General features: G+C 42.5%; 1 protein-coding gene across 2 annotated transcripts in view; it reads right to left on the reverse strand.

The window, feature by feature from the left end:
• SPTLC2 (serine palmitoyltransferase long chain base subunit 2) overlaps positions 1-20,141 on the reverse strand; it is a 51,454-nt gene extending 31,313 nt beyond the window's left edge. The window contains exons 1-2 of one of the 2 annotated variants that reach the window (XM_032232238.1): positions 18,756-20,141; positions 1,991-2,185 (exon numbers count right to left, since the gene is read on the reverse strand). In XM_032232238.1, the coding sequence (XP_032088129.1) occupies positions 1,991-2,185; positions 18,756-18,881 (321 nt within the window). In that variant the 5' untranslated portion in view covers positions 18,882-20,141. Of the gene's footprint in view, positions 1-1,990; positions 2,186-4,074; positions 4,458-18,755 lie in introns of those variants that run through there. The other variant, XM_032232245.1, reaches the window with a different exon arrangement.
• Positions 20,142-25,978: the final 5,837 nt, after the last annotated feature.

Below are 25,978 nucleotides of genomic sequence, written 5' to 3' on the forward strand. Positions count from 1 at the left end.
GGTTTCCCTGAAGGGTTTCCCTCTCCTCCATGCACGCAAGGAAAATTCTTCATGAGGCTGCAGGAATGAAGCTGAACTCTTCAGGATTTCAGCTCCAGTCCTGCAGTCCATCGAAGAATTTATCTCCCCTCTGCCTGCTCTGCTTGCAATCTTCCCTGCTCCGTTTCAAAGCCAGAGCCAGCACTGTCCAAAGACATCTCCGTGGGCATGTGGCTGGTATGGCTAAATGCCGAGGGCGAATGGAATGCTGTTACCTTCCCACCAAAGGTGGTTTCTATATTTCTTTTTGCCTTTTTACATGCTTTCGAATGGCTGGGTTGGCAGAAGCTGGGACAAGTAATGGGAGATCACTCCGTTATGCGGTGTTAGGGATTTGAACCACCAAACTGCCAACCTTTGTGATCGACAAGCTCAGCGTCTTAGCTACTGAGCCACTGTGTCCCTCTAAATCATATATAGCCCTGCACTTCTCTGCAATTCTCTGTTTTGGTACAATTTACTACCCACTTACTTACCTTTCTGCCAGTGTACCAGAGGTAGTATTCAGCAGTTCTGGAGAACCAGTAGCAAAAAATTTAAGTAGTTCGGAGAACTGGTAAATACCACCTGACTGCCCCGCCCCCATCTATTCTCTGCCTCCTGAGTCCCAGCTGATCGGGAGGGAATGAGGATTTTACAGTAACCTTCCCCTGGAGTGGTGGAGGGAATGGGGATTTTACAGTATCCCTCCCCTGCCACGCCCACCAAACTGCACCACACCCACCAAAATCCGCCCACAGAACCGGTAGTAAAAATTTTTGAATCCCACCACACAGTTAGTACAGTTTGGTAATATTTCAGAAATATATTCTGCTATAAATTCCAGCTAACATAACATGCTCAATATGCATTATTAATCAAGCAACAAGAAGACAAATTTATACATTTCAGTTATTCCCTAAAGGTAGTAGATGATAACTATGTGACCATTGGAATAATGAATTCAAATATCCTATATTTAAAACATGCTTTAAAAATCAGAAACTAGTTAGTTTTATTCTTAGAATGAAGCTAAAATATTGTTTTATCGAACACTTCTGGGAATAATTAGTTGCAGCTACCTTGTGATTGAAAATACAGCTCAAGAACTGGAACATTAATGTATTATTATTATTATTTTTTGCTTGTCTTACTATTACCATGTATTGGGCTAAAACTGATAATCTGCTAACAATTTCAGAAAAATTGTTGCTTGTCAAGGATGTAAAGGTCTCCTTGGTTAGAACTCCCTGTACTGAAACATCATAATAGAACATTTTGGGCTCTTTCCACATAAATTATGCCTAAAAGACTTCTTATACAATGATGGACAGAAAGATGTTGTATACTACCGGTATTAGGTTGCTGGATATGTTTTTTTAGTCAGCATTATATACATATTTCAATAGAGAAGCAAAGAAATATAACTTTTACCATTATGGTCAAATTTGTAGGGAGGAATTTTATGATAAATAATTCCAATATTTTCTTTTGTTTTTTTACATCACAATGATAAGGCACTTTATTTTTTAAGAAACATGAAAAAACAAGTGTATATGAGAGAAGCAATAAAAAGGGAATCTCTTTCTCTCTTTGAATGAATTACCCAAGAATGTATTATTTTCACCTCTGCCAAGACCTGCCTGAAAGGCAAGTAATTAATTTCTTCACCTCATCTTAGCTGACAGCCAACAACAAGAATATACTGTAATTCACATGCTATTAGGCAGTACTGTATGATTTAAAATACTTTCAGAGGACGAGGACGAGCCTGAAGCATCACAAACCACGATTTAACGAATAAATTTAAATGTTAAACTACAGTTAATTAAGCATGCTTCGGTCCATGTTTTAATGCTGAGTAGTGCAGATTGAAAATTATACTTGGTAAACAATGATTGCCTATTTTAATACATGTCCATTTCACTGAATTCATATTAACTGCTACTTAGCCTCTAAATCAAAACATTACCTTCTGTTCATCTCTTTCAGTTGCATTATGGCATTTCTCAAGTTTCCATTGCCGTAGAAAGTCTCGAAGATATCCAAAAAGGGTGAGCACACCATAACCTACATAAGTCAGCACAGCAACCAGCATTGGTGTTTCTTCAAAAGTTTCATTGAAAGATCTGTTATATAAATCTCCATTATGTGTAATATGATGAATCTGGAGGAAATAAAATATAAAATATGGGAGTAATCAATCTCCTTTGAGCTCTTATTCTACCCAGAGACAAATAGTATTATGTTTTGCTTATTATACCTCAGAACCTAATATCCCATTAGCTAATAATCACATTTTAACTCTGTAAATAAATTTTAAAACAAATATTAATTAAATTCAAATTTGCGGCTGCTTTTCATAAGATGATTTGAAAATATTTATCAACCAACTAATATCCAAAGGTACCAAACAAGGCTACTTTTTATCATCTTTACTATTCACTTTAGCCATAGAAGTGTTGGCAATAACATTTAAATCTAATTATCAGGTTTTAGGAATGAAAGTGGCAGATAAGATGATTCTTTTAACTCTATTCACAGATAGTATGATTTTGATTCTCTCAAATGCTTTTTGTTCAGCCAGCCATATTAAAGAGTTAGAGAAATTTGCAGAGTTGTCAGAACTATGAGTTAGTTTTCCTAAACTACATCTTATTTATTTTCATACTCTCCCAAAAACTAAAAAGGAAAACTCCATAGTTTTAGGGATTCCAAATCTAATATAAATATTTAATATATTGATGTATTACTTTTAATTATTTTTTTCTTGGAATTATAATAGTACAACTACCTTATAATGTAAAAGGAAAAATAAATAAACAACTCCTTAAAAAATCATAATTTAATTCTCTACTTGGTTTTCAATCCATAACAATGATTCTCTGATGATTCTAAAATCCAGCAGGATTTTAAACATAAGCAAGCCCCATGAATTGATATTTTGTTAATTCTGGGAACGATGAGTAGATTTTATCCTTCTGAGACTGAAGAATGACCAGCTTGAAAAACCAAATTGTTTTGTCAGAATTCTGGCTTTCCAATGTCTATTCACTGACATGAACAGTGAACATCAAGTACCATATTAAAAACTAAAGCAGCAGCATCAACACCTTGAGCAGATCATGGTTAAAAGCAATAACAGGATTTCCATTATACTGCTGGACAACATTGAGAGACAGCTGCCAGGTTAGATAACAGTTATAAAGCTCTTTATGTAGCATTAAGTTCAGGAAGAGGAAAGAAAGGGACTTTGAGAGATACTAATGCAAAGCTGTGATTACCAAGAAAATCATTACATTTTAACAGCCATAGGCAACCACCAAGTTATGACTGGACTTTGTGCAGGATATAAGACCTATGGTTTCGGAGATCAAAGTACTAGTATAAACAGCATGGGATCACAAAGGATTGCTTTTTCTCCTATATAAATCTTTCAGATCATCAACATTTTATACAGGTTCGGATCCCTAGAAGAACATTAAGATATTAACCATTTTGTTCCCTGGGTGATTGCAAAGATTACTTCTTTTTTAAATATAACTTAAGCTTTAAAAAAATAAAAAAATAACAGAAAACTAATATGGAGAGAAAAAAAGAAATAAGAATATAGAAAAAAATACCAGAGAGAGGTGCAGTAAAATAAAAAATACACAAAAATACATAAAAAATGAATCACTGCCAACTTTTTTTAGAGCAAATAAAAATAAAATTTGAGTTCTTGTACTAAAATTATAATGTAACCCCCATCTTTATAATCTATATATGTCACTAACACTCAAAATCTATGTTATAATTTATTTTTTTTCTATTTTGTGCAGAAAATCTACAAGTTTTTTTCTAATTGGTATTAAATTTAGCCAGTATTATTTTCAAAACATCAATAATAATTCCTGAGAGTCGATGTAGACTTGGAGCGTTTTCTGATTTCATCTTTGACAATTTTCATTATTGTCACACTCCAGGATAATTCATAATCTGTCTTTGTATATCTGCAAGTCACGGTAAATTTTACTTTTCAAAGTAACATTCTATTTTTTCAGGAAAATGCCCTACCTTTTATACAAATTGGAGTAGTAATATTGATGTAAAGTTTATTGCATAATTATTCAATAAAATTGTATCTCCCTCTTGCAGCTTCAAGATTCCAACAGGACTGAAGTAGTAATAATAGCTTCAAGATCACCCCTTTTTTCTTTTCTTAATTTGCAAGCCAATCCCTTCTCTGATTTGTTGACAAATTCAAAGTTCTTTTCTTCAACACAGTTGAGTTTAGTCTTCATATCTCTTAGTGCCAACATGGATAATTGTTGTTGTAAGTATTGTTAGATATGAAATATCTGTCTTTGTGCAGAGATTATTTCTGTACATAATTAATCTTTCCCAGTAGGGATTTATCATTTTTGAGTGAAACAAGAAAAAAACAAGAAAAATACATGAACTTTATATGAGAGAATGAAAATATGGTTTCAATTTTTTTAAATAAGACATAACAAAAAATGAAGAAAAACATTGCAATAAAAAGCAATCTAGTAGCCATATTCTCTTTCATTCCCAGACTTTTTTCCCCAGCCACCAACTGCTCCTTAATTATTTTTATAGTCTTCTTTGGATACCTGCAATTATAGAAAATATATACAGTAGCTTAGGCTTCAACTGTAGAATTTTTGGTGCTCTGTGAGTATGGTTGTTTGCAGATAATTCATTGTCCAACTAAGTAACATCAGTGGTAATGAATTTGGGTCTAGTTTGCCTTGCTAATGTTGGTGGGGGTATGTTTTCTCCTTGAAAGTTCTTTGATTGGAGTTTTGTTTTCTGCTTGATTGTTTGTTTGATTTACTCATCTGGGTGTTGATTACTGTACATAATGTCTTTTCACTTTTTTATTTCAGTTCTTAACTTTTTTATTGCCTGTTTTGAATGATGATACATTCTGCTATGAGTACTGAGAGTGGTGATTCCATGAGTGTTTTTTTTTATTTGTTTGTCATAGCAGAAACTGTGATGCAGTATCTAGAAACTATAGCATTCCACAACTATAACTAAAAGTAGGAATCTGGTACACAGATGATACTTTTATCATAATAAAAAAGGAACACCTAGAAACACCTCAATCAATCAATAAGGGAAACAAGAAAAAAACAGCACATTACTCTTCCTAGATATACTTAATGACAGCAGATTAGTAACCCAAGTTTGAAGTTGCAATGGCACTGAAAAAAAGTGACTGTTTTCACACATGCAACTGTTGCAGCATAGTCATGTAATCAAAATTCAAACACTTTGACATCTGGCATGTAATTTTGATGGTTGCAGTACCCAGGGTTAGGTGATCAATTTTGGTGACCTTCTGAGAAGCAAAGTCAGTGGAGAAGCCAGATTCATTTAACAACAGGGTGGATTTGATTTAAATCAACTCAATTTAAATCACAATTTAAATCATGATTTAAATCACTAGTAAAAAGGCTTGGTTTAAATCAATTCGATTAAATCATAATTTTTGGAGAGAAACTGATATCTCTGCTACTCCTCTGACCTGCTGTTGACTTACTGACAGTCCCAATGTTGCAGAATATACAGCCTCATAACTAAGCTCCATTTCATGCTGAATAAACTAAATTATTTATGCATCTTAAATAGAAAACTATCTTTAGATTTTTACTCTAAAAGCAAATTTATTAAATTTGATAAAAATAAAAATAAATCTGATTTAAATATAAGAAATCGATTTTTATCCATCCTGCTTAACAACTATGTTGCTAACGTGATGTCAGCCTCTTTTCGCTACTTGCTTTCGGCTGCCATTGAAACAGTGAGGGGGAGGCATGGTATTTGGGAAGGGAAGTTTTAAGTACAGGAGAGATTGTAAAAAGGGAGTTTTGTTTTCACTATCTACTGTGCATGCTGGAGATAGTGGATGGGCCCGCCAAGGCCAACTGTCCTGCATACCAACCAGATCATGTTTTTTGAAGATGGAACTCACATGACACCTGAGGGATTTGCAGATTGGATTAGGGATGGGGTTACCAGAGGGGTGGGTGGGTCACATATTGATATTTATGATTACGCATGCTTTTGCCTCAGATCTTGCTTTGCTTAGCTGCTATCTTTTCATAACCAGTAAAAGTACTCTTAATTCTGCGAAATGGAGTTGAGTGGTTTCTTTCTTGGTTGCTGAGGGAGGCTGGCTTGACATTAAGCAATATCTTACTTTCGCACTCATCCCGGAGCTAACACCTTCCGAGGGGAGTGTAAATAAAACCAAAACCTTCAAAAGAATGTCCTACCCAGGCAGCGACCAGGAGGACGACATGGGGGCTGCTGCATCCTCGTGTCCCTTGCAGATGGAGCGGATGGTGGAACTGAATTTGGAGGAGCGATCCGTCCGCCCCAGGTGGTCGTTGGGAGTGGGACAGAAGTATGACCATGAGGAAATTCCGGCTGGAGTTACCACCAGGCCATATCGGGGGCCAGCAGCTGCTTGGCAGGACACCGATGAGGAGAACCTTGTGATGTCCCAGGCTATGAAACTCTTTTCAAGAGGCATGGGAGATGCGACGCTTATGCGAGAGCGGTCCTGAAAGAAAAGCTGATCTCCCAGGACCAGAGAACTGCAAAGGCCCTGTTCTGCCCAAGAGGTGCCCTGGGGGCAGACAGTGGAGCTCACCAGGATGGAGAAGCCCTGGGGCCAGCAGCAGCAGCCGCAAGAGCCTTTCCAAGAGGGGGAGGGCCCCCTCGCAGATGCCGGATGGCAAAGGTTCCTCCGCTTGGTGTGAAATTTGGTGGGGAATCAAAGGACCTAGGATTTTTCCTGGTCCAAGTCTGGAATTTCATGCAATAGTTCAGAGAGAACCTCCCCACAGAAGAAGCCAAGATAAGAGTTGTTACCATGGCACTGGAGAACAAGGCAGCGGCTTGGATGGTTGCCCTGCATAACAATGACTCCCCCCTACTGAGAGACTATAATAGGTTTATGGCTGCCTGAGGAAATGCTTTGATGATCCGCTCACAGAGCGGAAGGCCAGAATCAGAATGAAAACCCTTACCCAGGGAAAGAGCCTAGTGGCTGATTATATACAAGTTTCGTGAATTGTCCATTTACATGCGGGGTTGATCGGAAGAGGCTTTAATGGACAGCTTTATGGATGGCTTAAACAAAGATGTCTACAAGAACTGTGTAAACAGCCTCCCTCCCGTAACTTGCAACGCTGATACAAATTGGCAGCAGACGTGGAAATCGATCTAGCCAGAGACAAGTACCATGAAGACAGTGAGAAAGAGAAAGCTACCCCTTCCAACCCCCCCAGGAGCTCCCAAAGAAGGGAAAAGCTGGCCTACAAGCAAGCCCCGATCGATCACCTGCTTCCGTTGCGGAAAGGGGCACCGGGCAGCAAATTGCTGCTCCAAGATGGGCCCAAACCCCCCTGCGGGGGGGGGGGGGGGGGGGAGAAAACCAGACAGACAACCTGGGACAAGAAAGGACACCACCATGAAAGGGGTGGAGCCTGCTGCTCAATTCCCTCCCACTCCAAGAGAAGAACCATCCTCTTCATCGGAGGAAATTGAAACTGAATCTGACCACGACTGTCTGGTAAGTTCCCGATCAGGCCCCATGGCCATCCCAGTAGAACTTAAAGTGCCATCTACTGGAGCCCAAGCAAAATGCTGGCCCTTTTATATTCAGGATGCACACGCTGCATCATTCGCCTGGAAGTGGTGGAAAAACTGGGCTTGAAACTGAGGACTTTGAAAGTCCCCATTGCTTTTTGCCAGCTAGATGGGTCTATAGCTGGAGAGGGCCCTGCCCATTTTGTGACTGAACCAATAGACATGTGGATGGGAAATCACCAGGAGACATTAAGTTTCATTGTGGCGCCGGGAATGGACCGGCCTCTCATACTGGGCTTACCCTGGTTACGTAAATGGAACCCACACAACAACTGGAAGAAAGGGTGGTTGCGCATCCGATCTGACAAACCCCCTGATGGAGAAGGGAGGGTTCCCAATATTGCCAACGCTGAACCTAACTTAGCAGCCGCAATGCAGGAAAAAATTGAGTCGGAGGAGAAAATCCCAAAAGGATATTGGGACCTAAGGGACGTTTTCAGTGAAAAATCCTCTGATAAATTACCCCCACACTGCGCAACAGATTGCAGCATTGATATCCTCCCGGAGGTAAAACTTCCAAAACCCCAGATTTACTCAATGACCCCATGCGAAATGGAGGAATTATGGAAGTTTATTGACAAAAATTTAAAAGGGGGTTTATTGAACCTACTAGTCCATGGGTGGCCGCCCCAGTGTTGTTCAGAAAAAAGAAAGATGGCTCCTTTTGTCTACTTCGAATGCTGGAGATAGTGGATGGGCCCGCCAAGGCCAATTGTCCTGCATACCAACCTGATAATGTTTTTTGAAGATGGAACTCACATGACACTTGAGGGATTTGCAGATTGGATTAGGGATGGGGTTACCAGGGGGAGGGGTTGGGTTACATATTGATATTTATGATTACGCGCGCTTTTGCCTCAGATCTTGCTTTGCTTAGCTGCTATCTTTTCATACCCAGTAAAAGTACTCTTAATTCTGCGAAATGGGGTTAAGTTTCTTTCTTGGTTGCTGAGGGAGGCTGGCTTGACACGTAACTACTACAATAATTCACTGAATTGTGGCAAAAAAATAAAATGGAGCAAAACTCACTTAACAGCTGTCTTGCTTAGGAACAGAAATTTTAGGCTCAATTGTAGTCGTAGGTCGAGGATTACCTATACTTAAAAGAACTCACACTAACACAGAACATAGAATAAAAGTTGGAAGGGATCTTGGAGGTCTTCTAGTCCAAGAACTCCCGTTTGAGGAGACCCTATACTATTTCAGGCAAGAGACTGTCCAATCTCTTCTTAAAAGCATCCAGTGATAGAGCACCCGTAACTTCTGATGGCATTGGTTAATTATTCTGTTAGGGAATTTTTCCTTAGTTTTAGATTGCTTCTCTTCCTTGTTTACTTTCCATCCATTTTTTCTTATCTTGCCTTCCCTTCTGGCGCTCTGAAACTGGATGAAGTATTTAAAATGTGGTCTTGCTAAGTCTTTATAAAGCTAATACTTCACGAGATCTTGATTCTATCCCTCTATTAATAGTCTAGAATTGTATGGCTTTTTGGCTGCTGCTGTACATTGCCAGCTCATATTTAAGTGATTGTCACTAAGACTCCAAGATCCCTTTTACAGTTACTGTTATTGAGCCAGATTTCATCTAATCTGTAACTGTACAATTGTTTTTTCTTGCCTAAGAGAAAACCTTTTCTTTATATTGGATTTCATTTTGCTAGATAGCGGCCAATGTTCAAGTCTGTTGAAATTCATTTGGAACTTGAGCCCTTCTTCTAGGGTATTGGCTATACCTGACAATTAGTATTATCTGCAAATTTGATGAGTTCCCCTTCTATTCCCTCGTCTAGATCATTTATAAAGATATTCGAAGGGTACTGGGCTTAAAACGGAACCTTGCAGTACTCTACTGCTTACTTCCCTCTATGTGGATGTACCGTATTTTTTGGAGTATAAGACACACCTTTTTTCCTCTAAAAAGAGGCTGAAAATCTGCATGCATCTTATACACTAAATACAGCATTTTTTGATTTGATTTTTGATTTTTGATTTATTGGACATTTATAGGCCGCCCTTTTCCCTGAGGGGACTCAGGGCGGCTTACAATCAAAAAGGAAAGGGAGTGTAGGACGGTACAAAAAGAAATGTGGACAAAAGTAAATTAAACAATAAAACTCAACATTCACTCAACATTCGGGAGGGGCGAAAATAGACTTATCCCCAGGCCTGACGGGCTAGCCAGTTCTTGAGGGCTGTGCGGAAGGCCTGGACGGTGGTGAGGGTACGAATCTCCACGGGGAGATTGTTCCATAGTGTCGGAGCCGCAACAGAGAAGGCTCTCCTCCGAGTAGTCGCCAGTCGGCACTGACTGGCGGATGGAATACGGAGGAGGCCAACTCTATGCGATCTGATGGGACGCAGGGAGGTAATTGGCAGAAGGCGGTCTCTCAAATAGCCAGATCCACTACCATGGAGCGCTTTATAGGTGGTGAGTAGGACCTTGAAGTGCACCCGGAGATCGACAGGTAGCCAGTGCAACTCACGGAGGATCGGTGTTATGTGGGCGAACCGTGGTGCGCCCATGATCACTCGCGCGGCCGCATTCTGGACTAGCTGAAGTCTCCGGATGCTCTTCAAGGGCAGCCCCATGTAGAGCACATTACAGTATTCCAGCCTGGAGATCACAAGGGCTCGAGTGACTGTTGTGAGGGCCTCCCGATTCAGGTAGGGCCGCAACTGGCGCACCAGGCGAACCTGGGCAAATGCCCCCCTGGTCACAGCTGAGAGATGGTGGTCAAAAGTCAGCTGTGGGTCCAGAAGGACTCCCAAGTTGCGGGCCCTTTCTGAGGGGTGTAAGTTTTGTCCCCCCAGCCTGAGTGATGGTATGTTGGTCAAATTTTTGGGAGGAAAACACAACAGCCACTCGGTCTTGTCTGGGTTGAGTATCAGCTTGTTTGCTCTCATCCAGTCTTTAACGGCTTCGAGACCCCGGTTCATCACGTCCACCGCTTCATTGAGTTGGCACGGGGCGGACAGATACAACTGTGTATCGTCCGCATATTGGTGATATTTTATCCCGTGCCTTCGGATGATCTCGCCCAGCGGTTTCATGTAAATGTTAAATAGTAGGGGGGATAGGACCGACCCCTGCGGCACCCCATAAGTTAGGGGCCTCAGGGACGATCTCTGCCCCCCCACCAACACCGACTGCGACCTGTCCGAGAGATAGGAGGAGAACCACTGCAAAACAGTGCCGCCCACCCCTATCTCCCGCAGTCGTCGCAGAAGGATACCATGGTCGATGGTATCGAAAGCCGCTGAGAGGTCCAGGAGAACTAGGATGGAAGCATGGCCTCCATCCCTAGCTCTCCAGAGATCATCGGTCAATGCGACCAAAGCGGTTTCTGTGCTGTAACCGGGTCTGAAGCCAGACTGGAAGGGGTCAAGATAGTTAGCTTCCTCCAAGGTACGCTGAAGCCGGAGAGCCACCACCTTCTCAACAACCTTCCCTACAAAGGGGAGGTTGGAGACTGGACGATAGTTATTAAGAACAGCTGGATCCAAGGACGGTTTCTTCAGGAGGGGTCTTACCACCGCTGTCTTAAGCGCGGTGGGGAAGTACCCCTCCCGAAGAGAGGTGGTAACAACCGCCTGGATCCAGCCTCGTGTCACCTCACTGCTGTTGGCAACCAGCCAGGAGGGACACGGGTCCAGTATGCAGGTGGAGGCACTCACAGCTTTTTTGCCTCCTGAAACCCCGCTCCTTCACCAAAATGGCCGTGCATAGCCTTATGGAGGCTTTCAGACAGCTCCTGGGGGCTGGAGAGGGCAGAAATGAGCAAAAAAACGGGTCATTTTTTGCCTCCCCAGCCCCCAGCAGCACTTTATGAGTCTCCATAAGGCTATGCCTGCATTTATTTTGACAAAAACCGGCCTCATTTTCATGAAAAATGTGCCATTTTTTTGCTTGTTTTTGCCCCTCCCCAGGAGCACTCTGCAAGCCCCTCCCCAAGGCTATTCATGCTTTTTTTGAAAATAAAGGGCCCATTTTCACGAAAAACGGGCCATTTTGGGGAGGTTTGCAGAGTGAAAAAACTCCCCCCCCTCCTTTCGGAAAGCTGTTTAATTAGAGTGGTTGATGAGAATTACATTGATCAAGGGCTGTCCCAGCAGAAATAAAGTTTTAGGTGCTATAGGTTGTCAGCTATTTCCTTCTCCAGTACATGGATAAATACACCTGGAAACATCTACCTACCTACCCCGTCTCTCTCTACCTACCTACTATATTTCTCTCTCTCTCTCTCCCCCTCTATCTACCTATATACCTACTAGCCTCTCTCTCCCCCACATCTACTGTATTTCTCTATTTTTGTCTATCTTTCTACCTACCAACCTACCTACTCGCCCCCCCCCACCTATCTACTGCATTTCTCTCTATTTCTCTCTCTCTATCCCTCTACCTACCTACCTACCTACCTACCTACCTACCTACCTACTGTATTTCTCTCTCTCTCTCTCTATCACTTTATCTCCCTACCTACCTACCTACTGTATTTCTCTCTCTTTCTCTCCCTGTCTATCCCTCTATCTTACCTACCTACTTTTTTTAAAAAAATTGCCTCTTCAAAACCTGGGTGCATCTTACACTCTGGTGCGTCTTATACTCTGAAAAATACGGTAGTTTTGTTAAGGGCTATACATTGAGTATGGTTTGTCAGCATGATAAATCCATCTGGTTGTGTTGCTGTCTATCCTACATTTTTCTAGCTTACAAAGAATTAGCTTGTGGTCTAGTTTGTCAATGTTTTACTGAAATCCCAGCATACTATGTCCATAGCACTTTGTGAAAGAATGAAATAATCTGTTTTTGATAAATCCATATTGGCTTCTGGTTATAACTTTGCTTGCTTTTAGGTGTCCACAGATTTATTGTTTGATTATCTTTTCTAGGATCTTCCCAAGTATTGATGGTCTGTAGTGTGTGAGTCTGTCTCCCCCCCGCCTCGCATTTTTTAAAGATGGGAATTACATCAGTTCTTTTCCAGTCCTCAGGTAGTTCCCCAGTGCTCCAAAAACTTCAAAACACATGGTGCAAAGGTTCTAAGATCACACTACCAGCTCCTTCAGAACTCTAGGATGTAATCTGTTAGGACCCAGTGCTTTGAATTTGTCTAGAGTCGACAGGTATTCTCTTTTTCTTGCTTATTTTAATTTACATCTCTAATATATCTTATATGGCTTTGTTTTTGGTAAGTTGGGTTGTATTTTATTTTTGTGTGAAGACAGATGCAAAGAATGAATTATTTTCTTGTTTTTTATGAGCTGAAAGAAACTTTATTATTTTTGATATTTGTTGCAAGTGTTACTTCATTCTGAGCCTTGGCTTTCCTGACTTCATCTTTGCAGGTTTGAGCTATTTGTTGGTATTCTGCCTTAGATATGTGTCTCTCTTTCCATTTTTTGTACTTATCCCTTTTTTCTTTTAGTTTGTCAATGAGTTCTTCATGCAACCATACTGGTTCCTCTGGGATTTCTTGTTTTTCTTTTTCAATGGTATTGAGCTGGACTGGGCTTTTATAATCATATTTTCAGTGTTTCTCAAGTTTCTTGACTTGATTTCTCCTTTAAGTTTTTCATCTATGGGCTCCTTCCCAAGCTCTGAGTTTGTTAAAATCAACTCTTTTAAAGTCTAAGACACTGGTTTGATTATACTCTACTGCTTGCATCTGCATTATATTGAAATCTATTATGACATGGTCATTCTCCCCCAAAATTTGTTCAATCTCCCACTTGATGCAGAATTTGCCTCCCAGCTGTAATTTGTGCAGAATATATTAAAATTTAGGGGGTTATATATATTAAAAGACAATTTAAAAGATATGAAATTAATATGGTAACTGCTAACATCCATGAATTCTATGAATATTAAATGCAATTCCATTTAATTAGTGGGGTAAGAATAATTTTTTTCTAAATTAATATTATTAAAATGTTACTCTTAATTGATTTAAATTTTAAGAAGCATTCCCAACTTATTTCCAAATAGATTGTTTTGTTCAGATAAACAGTATACTGAGGAATGTTCTACAGGAAGAATAGACCATCAACACTTTCATTAACCAAGCTGAAATTATTTTTTGATGAAGAAAGTTTTATTTATTTGACTTTAAAAAGTCACTGGGCAATTTCCACCTACTTGTATGTGGAATGAGAATTTTATTGAATATTAATCTGTTACGGGCTTTATTATAAGAGCATTATTTACTTCTATTAGGATCTTGGCAGTCATTTGGATCAACAAATGGATTTTCCATTTTTAAAAAATTTGAGAGCAATTGCAAGTATTTGGGACATACAATGGATATGATGCTGAGTGACTTGAATATTTAACTTTACAGAAAAATTCTATTTTATACCAGAAACTTGAAAATATATTTAATGATGAATACAATAAATAGGTAGAATACCGCTGGATGCAAGTCTTTTTTTTTTTTTTTTTGCAAATGCTAAATAAATCTCAAGTCTAATTTGTATTGGATACCCCAAAGAATGCTTGAAAAAAGATATATTATTTATATTAGAAATAAAATAATGATAATGGTAATATTATTCATTTTGGCAGTTCTGTGAGCCAGTCTCTCCACATCTTGCACTTATATAAAACCGATGTATGGATAAATATTTTTATATTAATTTTGAGTTATATTCCAAAATTGTGGAATTGAGCATTTTTTACAAACTGAGGTTATAAAAGACATAGGAAACATCTAAAAGAATATATCGAGAGTCTCAAAAATCACATATCAGGCCTGGATTCAAGAAATGTGTATAATGTACCAGTTTTTAAGGCTATTTTTCTGCTAATCAAAAATGATATTTAGCACAGATTTTATAATATTTTACCACACCAGACAATGTTTGATATATGTGATATAGATGATTTATATTAATTCAATATGTAAATTATTGGGGGTTGTGCCACTTTATTTTCTTTTCATAATAAAATTTCATAATTAATTGGGTTATCTGATAGATGGATGTGCATATTTTTTATCTTTTTAGGTGTTTACAGCATTTTTGTTGTAAATTGCTTTCCCTATATCCGTGATGGTGAACCTATGGCACAGATGGCCGGTGGAGCCATTTGTTATGGCACGTGAGGTATTGCCCTGTTAGCTCCAGTGCACCAGCTGACTTCGGCCTTCATTTGAGGCTGTTTTTTCGCCCTCTAGAGCCTTCAGGAGGCTTCCCTGGCGGCTCCAGAGGGCAAAAAATGGGCCTACGAGCAAACAGGAAGTGACTTCCGGTCTGGCCGTACGGCAGTTTTTCGCCCTCCAGAGCCTTCTGGGAAGCCTCTTGAAGGTTCCAGAGGGTGAAAAACAGCCCTACGAGCAAACCGGAAGTCCGTTCCCAAACTTCTGGTTTGCCCATAGTGCTGGTTTTTCTTGCTCTGGAGGCTTCAGGGAAGCTCTAGAAGCTCTGGAGGATCTACAGGGGAGGCTGTTTTCGCCCTCCCAAGGCTCCTAGAAAGCCTCTGGAGCCTGGAGAGGGCGAAAAAAGCACGCCAAAAGCGAGGGGGAAGCACTAGTCACACGAGCATGCGCACAGAGGGGGAAAGTGTGTGCATGTGTGGCACGCCCACGCACGACCCCCCCCTGCTTTTGCCACATGAACCAAAAAGGTTCGCCATCACTGCCCTATATTTTGAAATGCTTTCTCTTAGGATGATTAAATTTTTATCTATCATGATGGATCTTAGCATTTTGGATTATAGACTTATCATTATTATAAGACTTAAATTGAGTGCTACTGGCTCCTGGGAACTAACATAACCGCACAACTAAAAATATGCAATTATAGAAGTCAATTCAATAGGGAGCAGTCATCTGGGATGATTTGGTCTATTTAATGGTTTGTTGATATATAGCTTTGAAAGGCAGACAAGTGGTCAAATTAAGGTGATCCATGAAATTCATAGTTTAAATAGCTTCCAAGACCAATTAAGAATATATGTGTAAATAACATTGGGATTAGAGCAAGCTACCAGCTCTGGGTTGTAAAATTTGGATGATGATCAGATGGCAGAAGAATCTTTGATAACTATGCTATCCCCTAACTGGATTTTAGATTTGGTAGCTTTAAATGTACTATTGCTTAATTTTCATAAGAACTGCAAAACAGCCAGAGGGAAATTTTATTATCAGTTAATTTGGGCAGTAGTCAAATGGAATGGAGGACAAATACTAGGTTAGTAGATTAATAGCCATTTGGGGAAAGTAGAATAAAAGACAAGAGGATGAACAGCAACAAGGTGGATAGACCTGATACCGCAACCATGTGTGCACCATTAGAAGATCTAAAAAGCCAAGCAGAGGATAAATTATCCTGGAGAAGTTCTATCTATGCTGCTAAGAGTTGATGCTGTCTATAATCAATCATTTGATCTTGGATAAGTGTTGTAATTTGACCTGCATTATGAAGATTAGATGATTAATAAGACTGGAAATAATTTCTTCCAATTTTGACGATTTTCATTTTCTGTACAATGTACAATGTTCTGTACAAAAATAAACAAAATGCAATAGGTAGAGAAGTGGAGTTATAGTATTTATAATATTTATTATGATTGTTTTTCTGAACACCCATTACAGTTCTGGTTGTCACAAAGAGAAGAAAAATGTTGGAAGGGACCTTGGAGAGCATTTGTTTTTTTCCAAAGCAGGAATTTCCAAATAGATGACCACCCATCTTATGTTTAAATACCTCCACGGAAGAAAATCTACCGACTTCCAAAGGAGTTTCTTCAATCTATTTCCTCATTTTTTATTATAGCTATATCCTGCTAAAATCAAATCATTTTTTGTATTTATTACTTATCAATTTATATAACCATCCATCTTCCAATCATGATTAGGTGGCTCTATAAATCATGTCATGCCAAAGAAAACCACAACAATAAGCTTTTCTAAGCTATGACCCCCTATATTGGGGACCATCCAGAATTTACAAAATGCCAACATAATTGAGGCCAAAGACATCTCATGAGAGGTGAGGTTAGAATGCAGTATTACAGGCTAACTCTGCCCAATGCCAGGAGCTCGATCTTGCCCAGGCTCAAGGTTGACTCAGCCTTCCATCCTTCTGAGTTTGTAAAATGAGGACCCAGATTGTTGGGGGCAGTTTGCTGACATTAATAAACTGCTGAGAGAGTGCCATAAAGCACCATGGAACTGTATATAAGTGTAAGTGCTATTGGAATAGTGCTATATTCCACAAGGAAGGCACTACAACAAAAAAGACCCACTTCCTGAGTCTGCCAGACAGCACTGTTTAATAAATGGGAGCTGGAATATGCCCCCAGACTCAGATATAGTGAGCCGAGGAGAAAAAATTGAAGAAATATGGTCCTGGTCCCATACTATGAAACACTTTATAAGTGGTAACCAGCACCTTGAATTGCACCTGGAAACTTACTGAGAGGCAATGAAGTTCATGGATTGATTCTTCAGGTCTGTCAAGCTGTATATTGATATTGGTCTCTAAGATGATATTTTTTGCATTATTTGCAAATTTTCTAACACTTTCTATCCTCAGTCACTACAATTGTGACTTGCCAAGGAGACTGGTGAAAAAAAAAAAGCCCAACCAGGCTGAAACTTTTAAATGTATTATTTTTTGCAGGGGTGGCCAGTTTCAACTCTGTGGAAATCTAGGAAGCTTTATGAAGTAGTCTGAATAAGAACTTCTATTTGACTGGGGACAATAATTTTTGCTAATTTTGTTAGTAGGCATTTCCAATTAAAATAGAGGAGGAGAATGTTTTTTTCATTTCCAGGTATGATTTTTATTAACATTTAAATTTACAATCTTAGAATATGTGCAAACTCCATTTTTGAGCTTTAACGTTTGGACAGACTAAATGAAATAAAGAATGAGGAAAAGAATAGCAGGATAGAATGACACTCACCCTTTAATAAATGCAGGAGCTAAACTATGAACAAAACTAACATGTTAACTGACAAAAGAATTTTTAAGTGCATTCTGTTTTGAACTATGTTACTTACCTAAGTAAGTCTCTCCGACTTTTTTGTAACTTCCATTAGTGTATGAAAAATTAGGAATCATCTACAGAACAGCTATGATTAAAACTAAAGCTCATATTTAGCAGATTTTTTTTCTGCCGCAAATTTCTTTTAAAGAGTCATATTTAAACATATCTGAAAATTCCTGAAAGGGGCCTTCTGCAGCCAAAGTCACTGTACTCTACTATGAAAAGACGTTAAATACCTGAAGTTATCTTGCGAAAACATAAAGCTATCTATTAATCTCAAATAAGCCTCATTACAACATAATACAAGCTACTGCTGCATTAATAAGTGCACACAGAAGAATGCTGTCCATTTGTATAAATTACAAAATGTTCACGGAATTATGGGAGAACGTGACATGCCGACCATAAATCAAGGCATCGCTTACACAATAAAGTACAAGTGCATATTTTAGCAGGACTTCTGGTTGCACACCAGAGATACACAACTTTTTGCTAGTTGGAACACCTTACACTCCCATTCCCAGCACACTCATTATTGGAAGTTAAAACCCAACCTTCTCCTAGAGAAATGAAATATTTTGGGAAATATTAAAAAGGCAGAATGTTTCCCCTAAAAAAGAGAAGTAGAAACGCAAGAGAGGCAGAACGACCTACACTGCCATAGTTAGTCTTAGAAAAGGCAACATTTGTACCCAGAAGCACAAACCATGGTAGCCTGTGTGTGGGGTTATTTTACGGTTCAACGTGCCGAGTACACCTAGAGCCAAGTAAAGGGGGGGGGGGGGAGGACCGGGAAGGGAAACTTTTTCTTCTCAAAAAGGGTCGAAGCGAGGAGACGCCAAGCCGCCTCAACGCACCAGGAAACGAGGGCAGAAAACAGTCACCGAGGAAGCCGACCGTTCAAGGCCACCCTTTCCTCGCTCCCGCCGTGTGACTGACAGTGAGGGATTCCAGCAAGGCACTGCCCGGCACGGCCCGAGGCCTCTTGACTGGGAGCGAGCCGACCAGGCCTCCGCCACCCCCAGAGAGACATCTTGGCTGGCGCGCCTACGTACAGATGCTTCGACCACCGCCTTACCTGGCCGTGGGACCCGGGCCCGGCGAAGCCTGGGACGTAACCGTTTTTCCGACCGCAACCGTTGGCTGGGAGGCTGCAGCCGTTGGCACGAGGTTGCCCGCCCATCTTCTCGCCGTTGCGCTTCATCTTGCCGGCTCGGACAAGCAGCCACCTAGAAACCAACCACCGCCCGTCCCAGGGCTGCTTTATCGCACCGGAAACCCAGCCGGGGGCTTTCGCCAATCACAGACCGGAGCGTCACTCTGAGGCGGCGACGGCGCGCCCTTGGCCCGAAGCCGCGCTGGCCTCGCCCGTGTGAGGAGAAGACGCTCACGGAGGAGGAAGAAGAGGAGGGAGCGACTTAATTCGCTGCCGAGCGGCAAGCAGGAGGCCAGACGCGGAAGCGGAGGACAAAGCTCCAAGTCTCTGCGAGACCAATCACGAGAGGAAAAATGTATTTAGGGGCGGGGAGGTGGGAATAACTGATCCAATCGTTCGGCGCGGAGGCCGCGAGGGCGTGGTTTGTCATGTGAAGAAAAATGTGAACTGTTTCCCTTTACGAGGGGAAGCGAGAACCGTGCTTTAGGGGCCTCGAATGCCGGAAACTGTAGCCTGAACGAAACTGTCCACAAAAAATTGCCACGAACTTTTTCCCCGTTACTCTCCGCTTCTCGTTCCCACCAAACTTGGCGACTTAAGAATAGGGAATCCTGGGAGTTCCCCCGTCTTAAAGTCGCCAAGTTTGACAGAATGCTCTAAAATAATAGGCCAGAAGTCCCCAAACTTGGCAACTTTAAGACTTGTGGACTTCAACTCCCAGAATTCTCCAGCCAGCGATCAGTTCTTAAACAGATTCCTTGAAGCTTCCTTTGGATAAAGTTATAATAAAGTTATAATATGAGGACGGATATTCTGCTTCAACAGTACCGGTCCTGCTCAGCCTGTCTCCTGAGCTGAGAAGCAGATAATATCAAGGATCAGTTAAGAGCCAGAAGTTTATTTGTGGACTAAGTTCTGATAAAACCACAGAATTTAGCTTAATTCCAAACTGGCTGAAAATGTGTTGATGCCAAGACCAAAACACTCAAACGTACATTGGATTAGATAATTGTGTCTTGCGTGTATTTTTTAAATGGAAATATAAGGTCTTGCTGAGAACGAAAAAAGAGCAACTGGCAGTTGTGGAAAATAGCAAAATAAATCTATAGCCCTTTCGCAAAATGATAAAATCTGGATTGTGTTATACCACAAATCCCAGTCTTTCAAATGCAAATATATAAGGTTCATGGTTTTTCCGAGCGCAACCGTTGGCTGGGAGGCTGCAGCCAACAGACATTTTGTTCCTTCCCACATATTGTTGGAAGAAAAATCCATCTGATTCAGTTCCAAGCTGGGAGAAAGATGCTGGAAAGAACATGGAGGCTGATTGGAAAGATTTATCAATGAAGAACCACACACGAGATAGAATGCAGTTCTGGGTCAGAACAATTAGGTAGATAAGTGCCAGGATTTTTATACAGATCCTGAAATGTGCAATGAAGAAGTTTGTGTTCTGAAAGGGTGTTGGGCAATTCCTATTGTGGCTAATGGCTTTTGTCCTCTGCTGGATCTTGGGTGAGGGACTACTGTACTAATCCTACCATTCTGCTTTTGTTAGCTGTCACATTTTGCTGCAAAGAGTTTCAAAATATCCTATCTTAAATGGATTTCTGCCTGCAGTATTTGCTTTGCTTATCAATAGAGCCATCTAGATATTTAGCTTCCTCTTTCAATAAGCTCTTTATCTCCTTAAGGGCTAGCATCTGTTGTGAGCTATTAAGAAAGATGGGGCTGCTTTCTGCCTCTAAGAACATGTTTTTCCATTTCTCCTTTTGGGAAATATAATATTGTCTTTTTTAATATTTCCCCAAATATTTCATTTCTCAGGGGAAAGGGAATTTCCCACAGCATGCACACTAATATTATAACCCACTTCTTTCAAAGAGGTATTTGTTTCAGCCATCAGAACTGAACAGTTTTATATTTTACTTTGTGATGATATAAGTGATTTGATATCTCCTAAATCAAATCCAGAATGTGGAATTGAATTCTTTATTGGCCAAGTGTGATTGGACACACAAGGAATTTGTCTATATTTCAGATTGGACTGGATCTTCAACTTTGGAAAGACAATTGCATGGCCTAATTACCTTCTGGATTGAGGACTTGTTAATTGCAAAGTATGAATTGCTTATAGGTATAGATTATGTATCATTGATGAGCAATATGGTCATCTTTGATTGAAACTTAGAAATTTCACACAAATATGTGTGAAATAACTATATATTTGTTGCTGAATTTTCTCACTCTTTTTTTGTTTTGTTATTTTCTCTGTTTTATTTTATAAAATAGATGAAGTAGATTATCCTGAGATAATCAGTTATTTTGCAACTGAAAATCAATCACGTAATTGTGAGGCTTGGTTCTGACTGAATGATTAAAGGTAATTTCTGATTGTTGGGCTCCTGTATGTCAATGTCAATATTTTATTACTCATGTCACTGACAGAATGCATATGCAAAATATTGCTCAAATAATTTCCTAAGTATAATTAGTAAGTTGCATATTAGACATCTGTATTGAAATTAGTTGATTGCCTAACACAGATCTTTAATTTCATTAATTTCAAACCTTAGTCATGAAAGGTGACTGTGGAACTTTGGACCAGTCATGTTCTCTTAGCCCAACCCACCTCAAATGGTTGTTGTGGGGAAAATAGGAAGTAGTATCGCGCATGCGTGAGAATAGAATGGCTGCCGAACTCCGCTGCTCCGAATGCTTGAGAACAAGAAGACACTAACCGCGGCGCCCAGGACCCCTAATATGGTAACGGAGGGGTTCCTTTTGGGCGCCAGCCTTCAGCCCTTCCAGGGAGGTGGTTGTTTGGGGAGGGGGCCGCCTTTGAGCGGCTCCAGGAACAGCTCCGGAACGACGATATCCCCCCTGGCGTGGCTTTCTGCATCGGCCTTTTTAAACAGCTGGGAAGCGGCGGCGACGGCTTTGTGCGAGAGGCGGAGGCTTTGGCCCTGCCGTTTGGAGGGGTGCCGAACCCCCTCACTGACTGAACAACATCGTGGGGCTGGCTTATGCCCCGAAGAGGGGGTGGAAGGTCCAGGAGAGATGTTTGGACTGGACTGGGACTGGGACCGGGAGGCAGAGGAACTGGTTTTCTGTCTCCGCTATAACTTCGCTCCTATCCCCCCCTGCATCTTGAAGCGGCGTTTTACTACGATCTCGCCGCTGTTTCTGCAGGACCTTAAACGGTTTGACCATCTACCGGCTTGGTTTAGGAGTAAAGCTGGAAGAACTAATCTACGGACTCCCTGTGGCAGCCATTACCATCAGCTGTCACCATTGCAATCATCACTGCCCCAGGAGTGCTGTGTTAGCTGGGAAATTGAACTCCCTCTAGTGGCCATTACGGGTATTTACCTGGTCCATCAAAAAACCTTTACCATCATCAAGCACTATTACATCAGAGAGGCAGTGTGCCAAGAACTTGGACTCCCTCCAGTGGCCATTATTAGTACTTCTTTTTGGCCATATACTTTCCTGGACCATATACAGCTTTCTACTGGACTCCCACTAGACTTTGTTAACAAGAAGGCCAATTCTAAGATCCTGCCTTCACCAATTCGCACAACCGTTTAACCGCGCAATTTTTATCTGGTATGATGAGTGCATGAGATTGTATGTGCTTGAGTGAATGATCCCACTTTTATTATTCATTATCATTGTATTTTTATGTGTTTTAACTTTTTGTGGGGACTGCTTGGGTGAGTGAATGAGTATGTCTGATTCGGAGGACCTGCCGGGAGAAGCGGGGGCCATGGGGGTGGTTGAGGGAACCAGAGACACGGGAGAGGGTCGGGGTATTACGGTCGTAACAGGGAGGGGCAGATACGGCGGGGACTTCAGGGCAGGCCATTACCGGGGAAGGAGTGTTCGCTACATCACAGAGATCCCTCCTTCCGGCCCTGTGAGTCCCACTCCGAGACCAGATGGCGCAAGTAATCAGGACCCTGGACTCAGGCTGCTGTCGCTAAATGCCAGGTCTGTGGTACATAAAGCTCCTCTCGTCCGGGACTTAATTTTAGACGAGAGGGCAGACCTGGCATGTATTACTGAAACCTGGCTGGGCCCAGAGGGAGGAGTCCCCCTTGTAGAACTGTGCCCAGAAGGATTTCAGGTGCTGCACCAGCCGAGAGCCCAGGGAAGGGGTGGGGGTGTGGCCGTTGTTATCCGGGAGTCGTTAGTTCCTCGTAGGGTCCCTGCTCCGGAGCTTGTCGGGTGTGAGTCTCTGCTGATAAAGTTGGACCTCAAGGGTCAAGTGGGTTTGCTGTTAACGTACCTGCCTCCCAACAGCGTTGCAGCAGCCCTCCCCTCGCTCCTCGAGTCGGTAGCCGAGCTGGCAGTTGAGTTCCCTAGGTTGATGGTCCTGGGGGACTTCAATCTGCCTTCGCTCGGTGAAAACTCTGATGGGGCGCAGGAGTTCATGGCATCCATGACAGCCATGGGCTTGACCCAAGTAATCCGGGGCCCAACCCATTCGGCGGGTCACATGCTCGACCTCGTATTTCTCTCGGAGCAGTGGATTTGTGATCTTGGTCTGAGGGGTAACGACATCATACCCCTGTCGTGGTCAGACCACTGCCTACTGAGGCTCGACTTCCAGAGACCAAACCCCCACTGTAGGGAGGAGGAACCGACCAGGTGGTTCCGCCCCAGGCGACTCATGGAACCATTAAGCTTCCAGACGGAGCTTGGGGTCATTCCTGATACTTTCGCCCACAATCCGGTGGAGACTTTGGTTGCTGCTTGGCATTCGGCAGCATCAGAGGCCCTCCATCGGATTGCGCCACTACGGCCCCTCCGAGGCGGCGGATCCCGGAGACCCCCTTGGTTCACTGAGGAACTCCGGGAGATGAAGCGCCGGAGGAGATGCCTAGAGCACCGATGGAGGTCCAATAAGTCCGAATCCAACCGAGCAATGGTAACCACCTGCACCAAGGAATACACCAGAGCACTTAGGGCAGCGAAAAGATCCCATATAGCCACCTTGGTTGCGTCCGCTGAGTCCCGCCCAGCCGCCCTGTTTAAGATAACCCGCTCCCTATTAAATAAAAGGGAAGCGGGGGAACCCTTGCAGGGCAGAGCTGAGGATTATGCCCAATTCTTAGCGGACAAAATTGCTCGGTTTCGGTCGGACTTGGACTCCATCCCTGCAGTTCCAGCCGAGGCACAAGAGGATCAGACGGAACATCTCTGGGTTGAGTTTCAGGATGTTACCCCCGGGGATGTGGACAAGGCCATGAGGGCTGTGAGTGCCTCCACTTGCGTACTGGACCCGTGTCCCTCATGGCTGGTTACCAGCAGCAGTGAGGTGACACGAGGCTGGATCCAGGCGGTCGTGACCGCCTCTCTCCGGGAGGGGAACTTCCCCGCCGCACTGAAAGCGGCGGTGGTGAGACCCCTCCTAAAGAAGCCATCTTTGGATCCAGCTGTCCTTAATAACTATCGTCCAGTCTCCAACCTTCCCTTCCTCGGGAAGGTTGTTGAGAAGGTGGTGGCCTTTCAGCTCCAGCGGTCCTTGGAGGAAGCAAACTATCTTGACCCCTTCCAGTCAGGCTTCAGACCCGGTTACAGCACAGAAACCGCTTTGGTCGCATTGACCGATGATCTTTGGAGAGCCAGAGATGGAGGATTTTCCTCCATCCTGGTTCTCCTTGACCTCTCAGCGGCTTTCGATACCATCGACCATGGTATCCTTCTGCGACGACTGCGGGAGGTGGGAGTGGGAGGCACCGTACTGCGGTGGTTCTCTTCCTACCTCTCGGACAGGTCGCAGTCGGTGTTAGTGGGGGGGCAGAGATCGTCCCCTAGGCCCCTAACATATGGGGTGCCTCAGGGCTCGGTCTTATCCCCCCTACTATTTAACATCTACATGAAACCGCTGGGAGAGATCATCCGCAGGCACGGGATCAGATACCATCAATATGCGGACGATACTCAACTGTATCTGTCCGCCCCGTGCCAACTCAATGAAGCGGCAGACGTGATGAACCGAGGCCTGGAGGCTGTTATGGACTGGATGCGGGCTAACAAGCTTGTGCTCAACCCAGAAAAGACCGAGTGGCTGCTGTGTTTCCCTCCCAAAGATTCCACCAATATTCCATCTCTCAGGCTGGGGGGTCAAATTCTATACCCCTCAGAGAGGGTTCGCAACTTGGGAGTCCTCCTAGATCCACAGCTATCGTTTGACCACCACCTAACGGCTGTGGCTAGGGGGGCATTCGCCCAGGTTCGCCTGGTGCGCCAGTTGCGACCCTACCTGAATCGGGAGGCACTCACAACAGTCACTCGGGCCCTTGTGACCTCTAGGCTGGAATACTGCAATGTGCTCTACATGGGGCTGCCCTTGAAGAGCATCCGGCGTCTTCAGCTGGTACAGAACGCGGCCGCGCGAGCGATTGTGGGTGCACCGCGGTTCACCCACATAACACCTATCCTCCGCGAGCTGCGCTGGCTACCTGTCGATTTCCGGATGCGCTTCAAGGTGCTATTAGTCACCCATAAAGCCCTGCATGGTAGTGGATCTGGATACTTGAGAGACCGCCTTCTGCCAATTACCTCCCTGCGACCAATTAGATCACACAGATTGGGCCTCCTCCGTATTCCATCGGCCAGCCAGTGTCGGCTGGCAACCACAAGGAGGAGGGCCTACTCAGTAGTAGCCCCGACCCTTTGGAACGAACTCCCCGTGGAGATTCGTACCCTCACCACCGTCCAGGCCTTCCGCACAGCCTTGAAGAACTGGCTAGCCCGTCAGGCCTGGGGACAGAGATAGTTGCCCCTCCCGAATGATGAATGCATGTTGCCTATTGTTTTTTACTACATGTGTCTATGTTATTGTTTGCATTTCCCCCTCCCTGATTTTATGTGAGCCGCCCTGAGTCCCCTCAGGGAAAAGGGCGGCCTACAAATGTCAATAAAATCACTAAAAATCAAAAAATCACTAAAAAAAGTATTATGTTTGCCATTTTGAGTTGTTTATAAAAATAATGAAGGCGGGATATAAACAAGTATGATAATACTTTGATGGGTAGAAAACTAAGTTTCACATGAAACAGTAAACACTAAATCAGCACATTATTTTCCAGCATTTGGCTAATTGCTAATTGTTTTTAATGCAGCCTTTCACTCAA

Source organism: Thamnophis elegans, chromosome 1 (genome assembly GCF_009769535.1).
Source record: "Thamnophis elegans isolate rThaEle1 chromosome 1, rThaEle1.pri, whole genome shotgun sequence".
Lineage (NCBI taxonomy): Eukaryota > Metazoa > Chordata > Lepidosauria > Squamata > Colubridae > Thamnophis > Thamnophis elegans.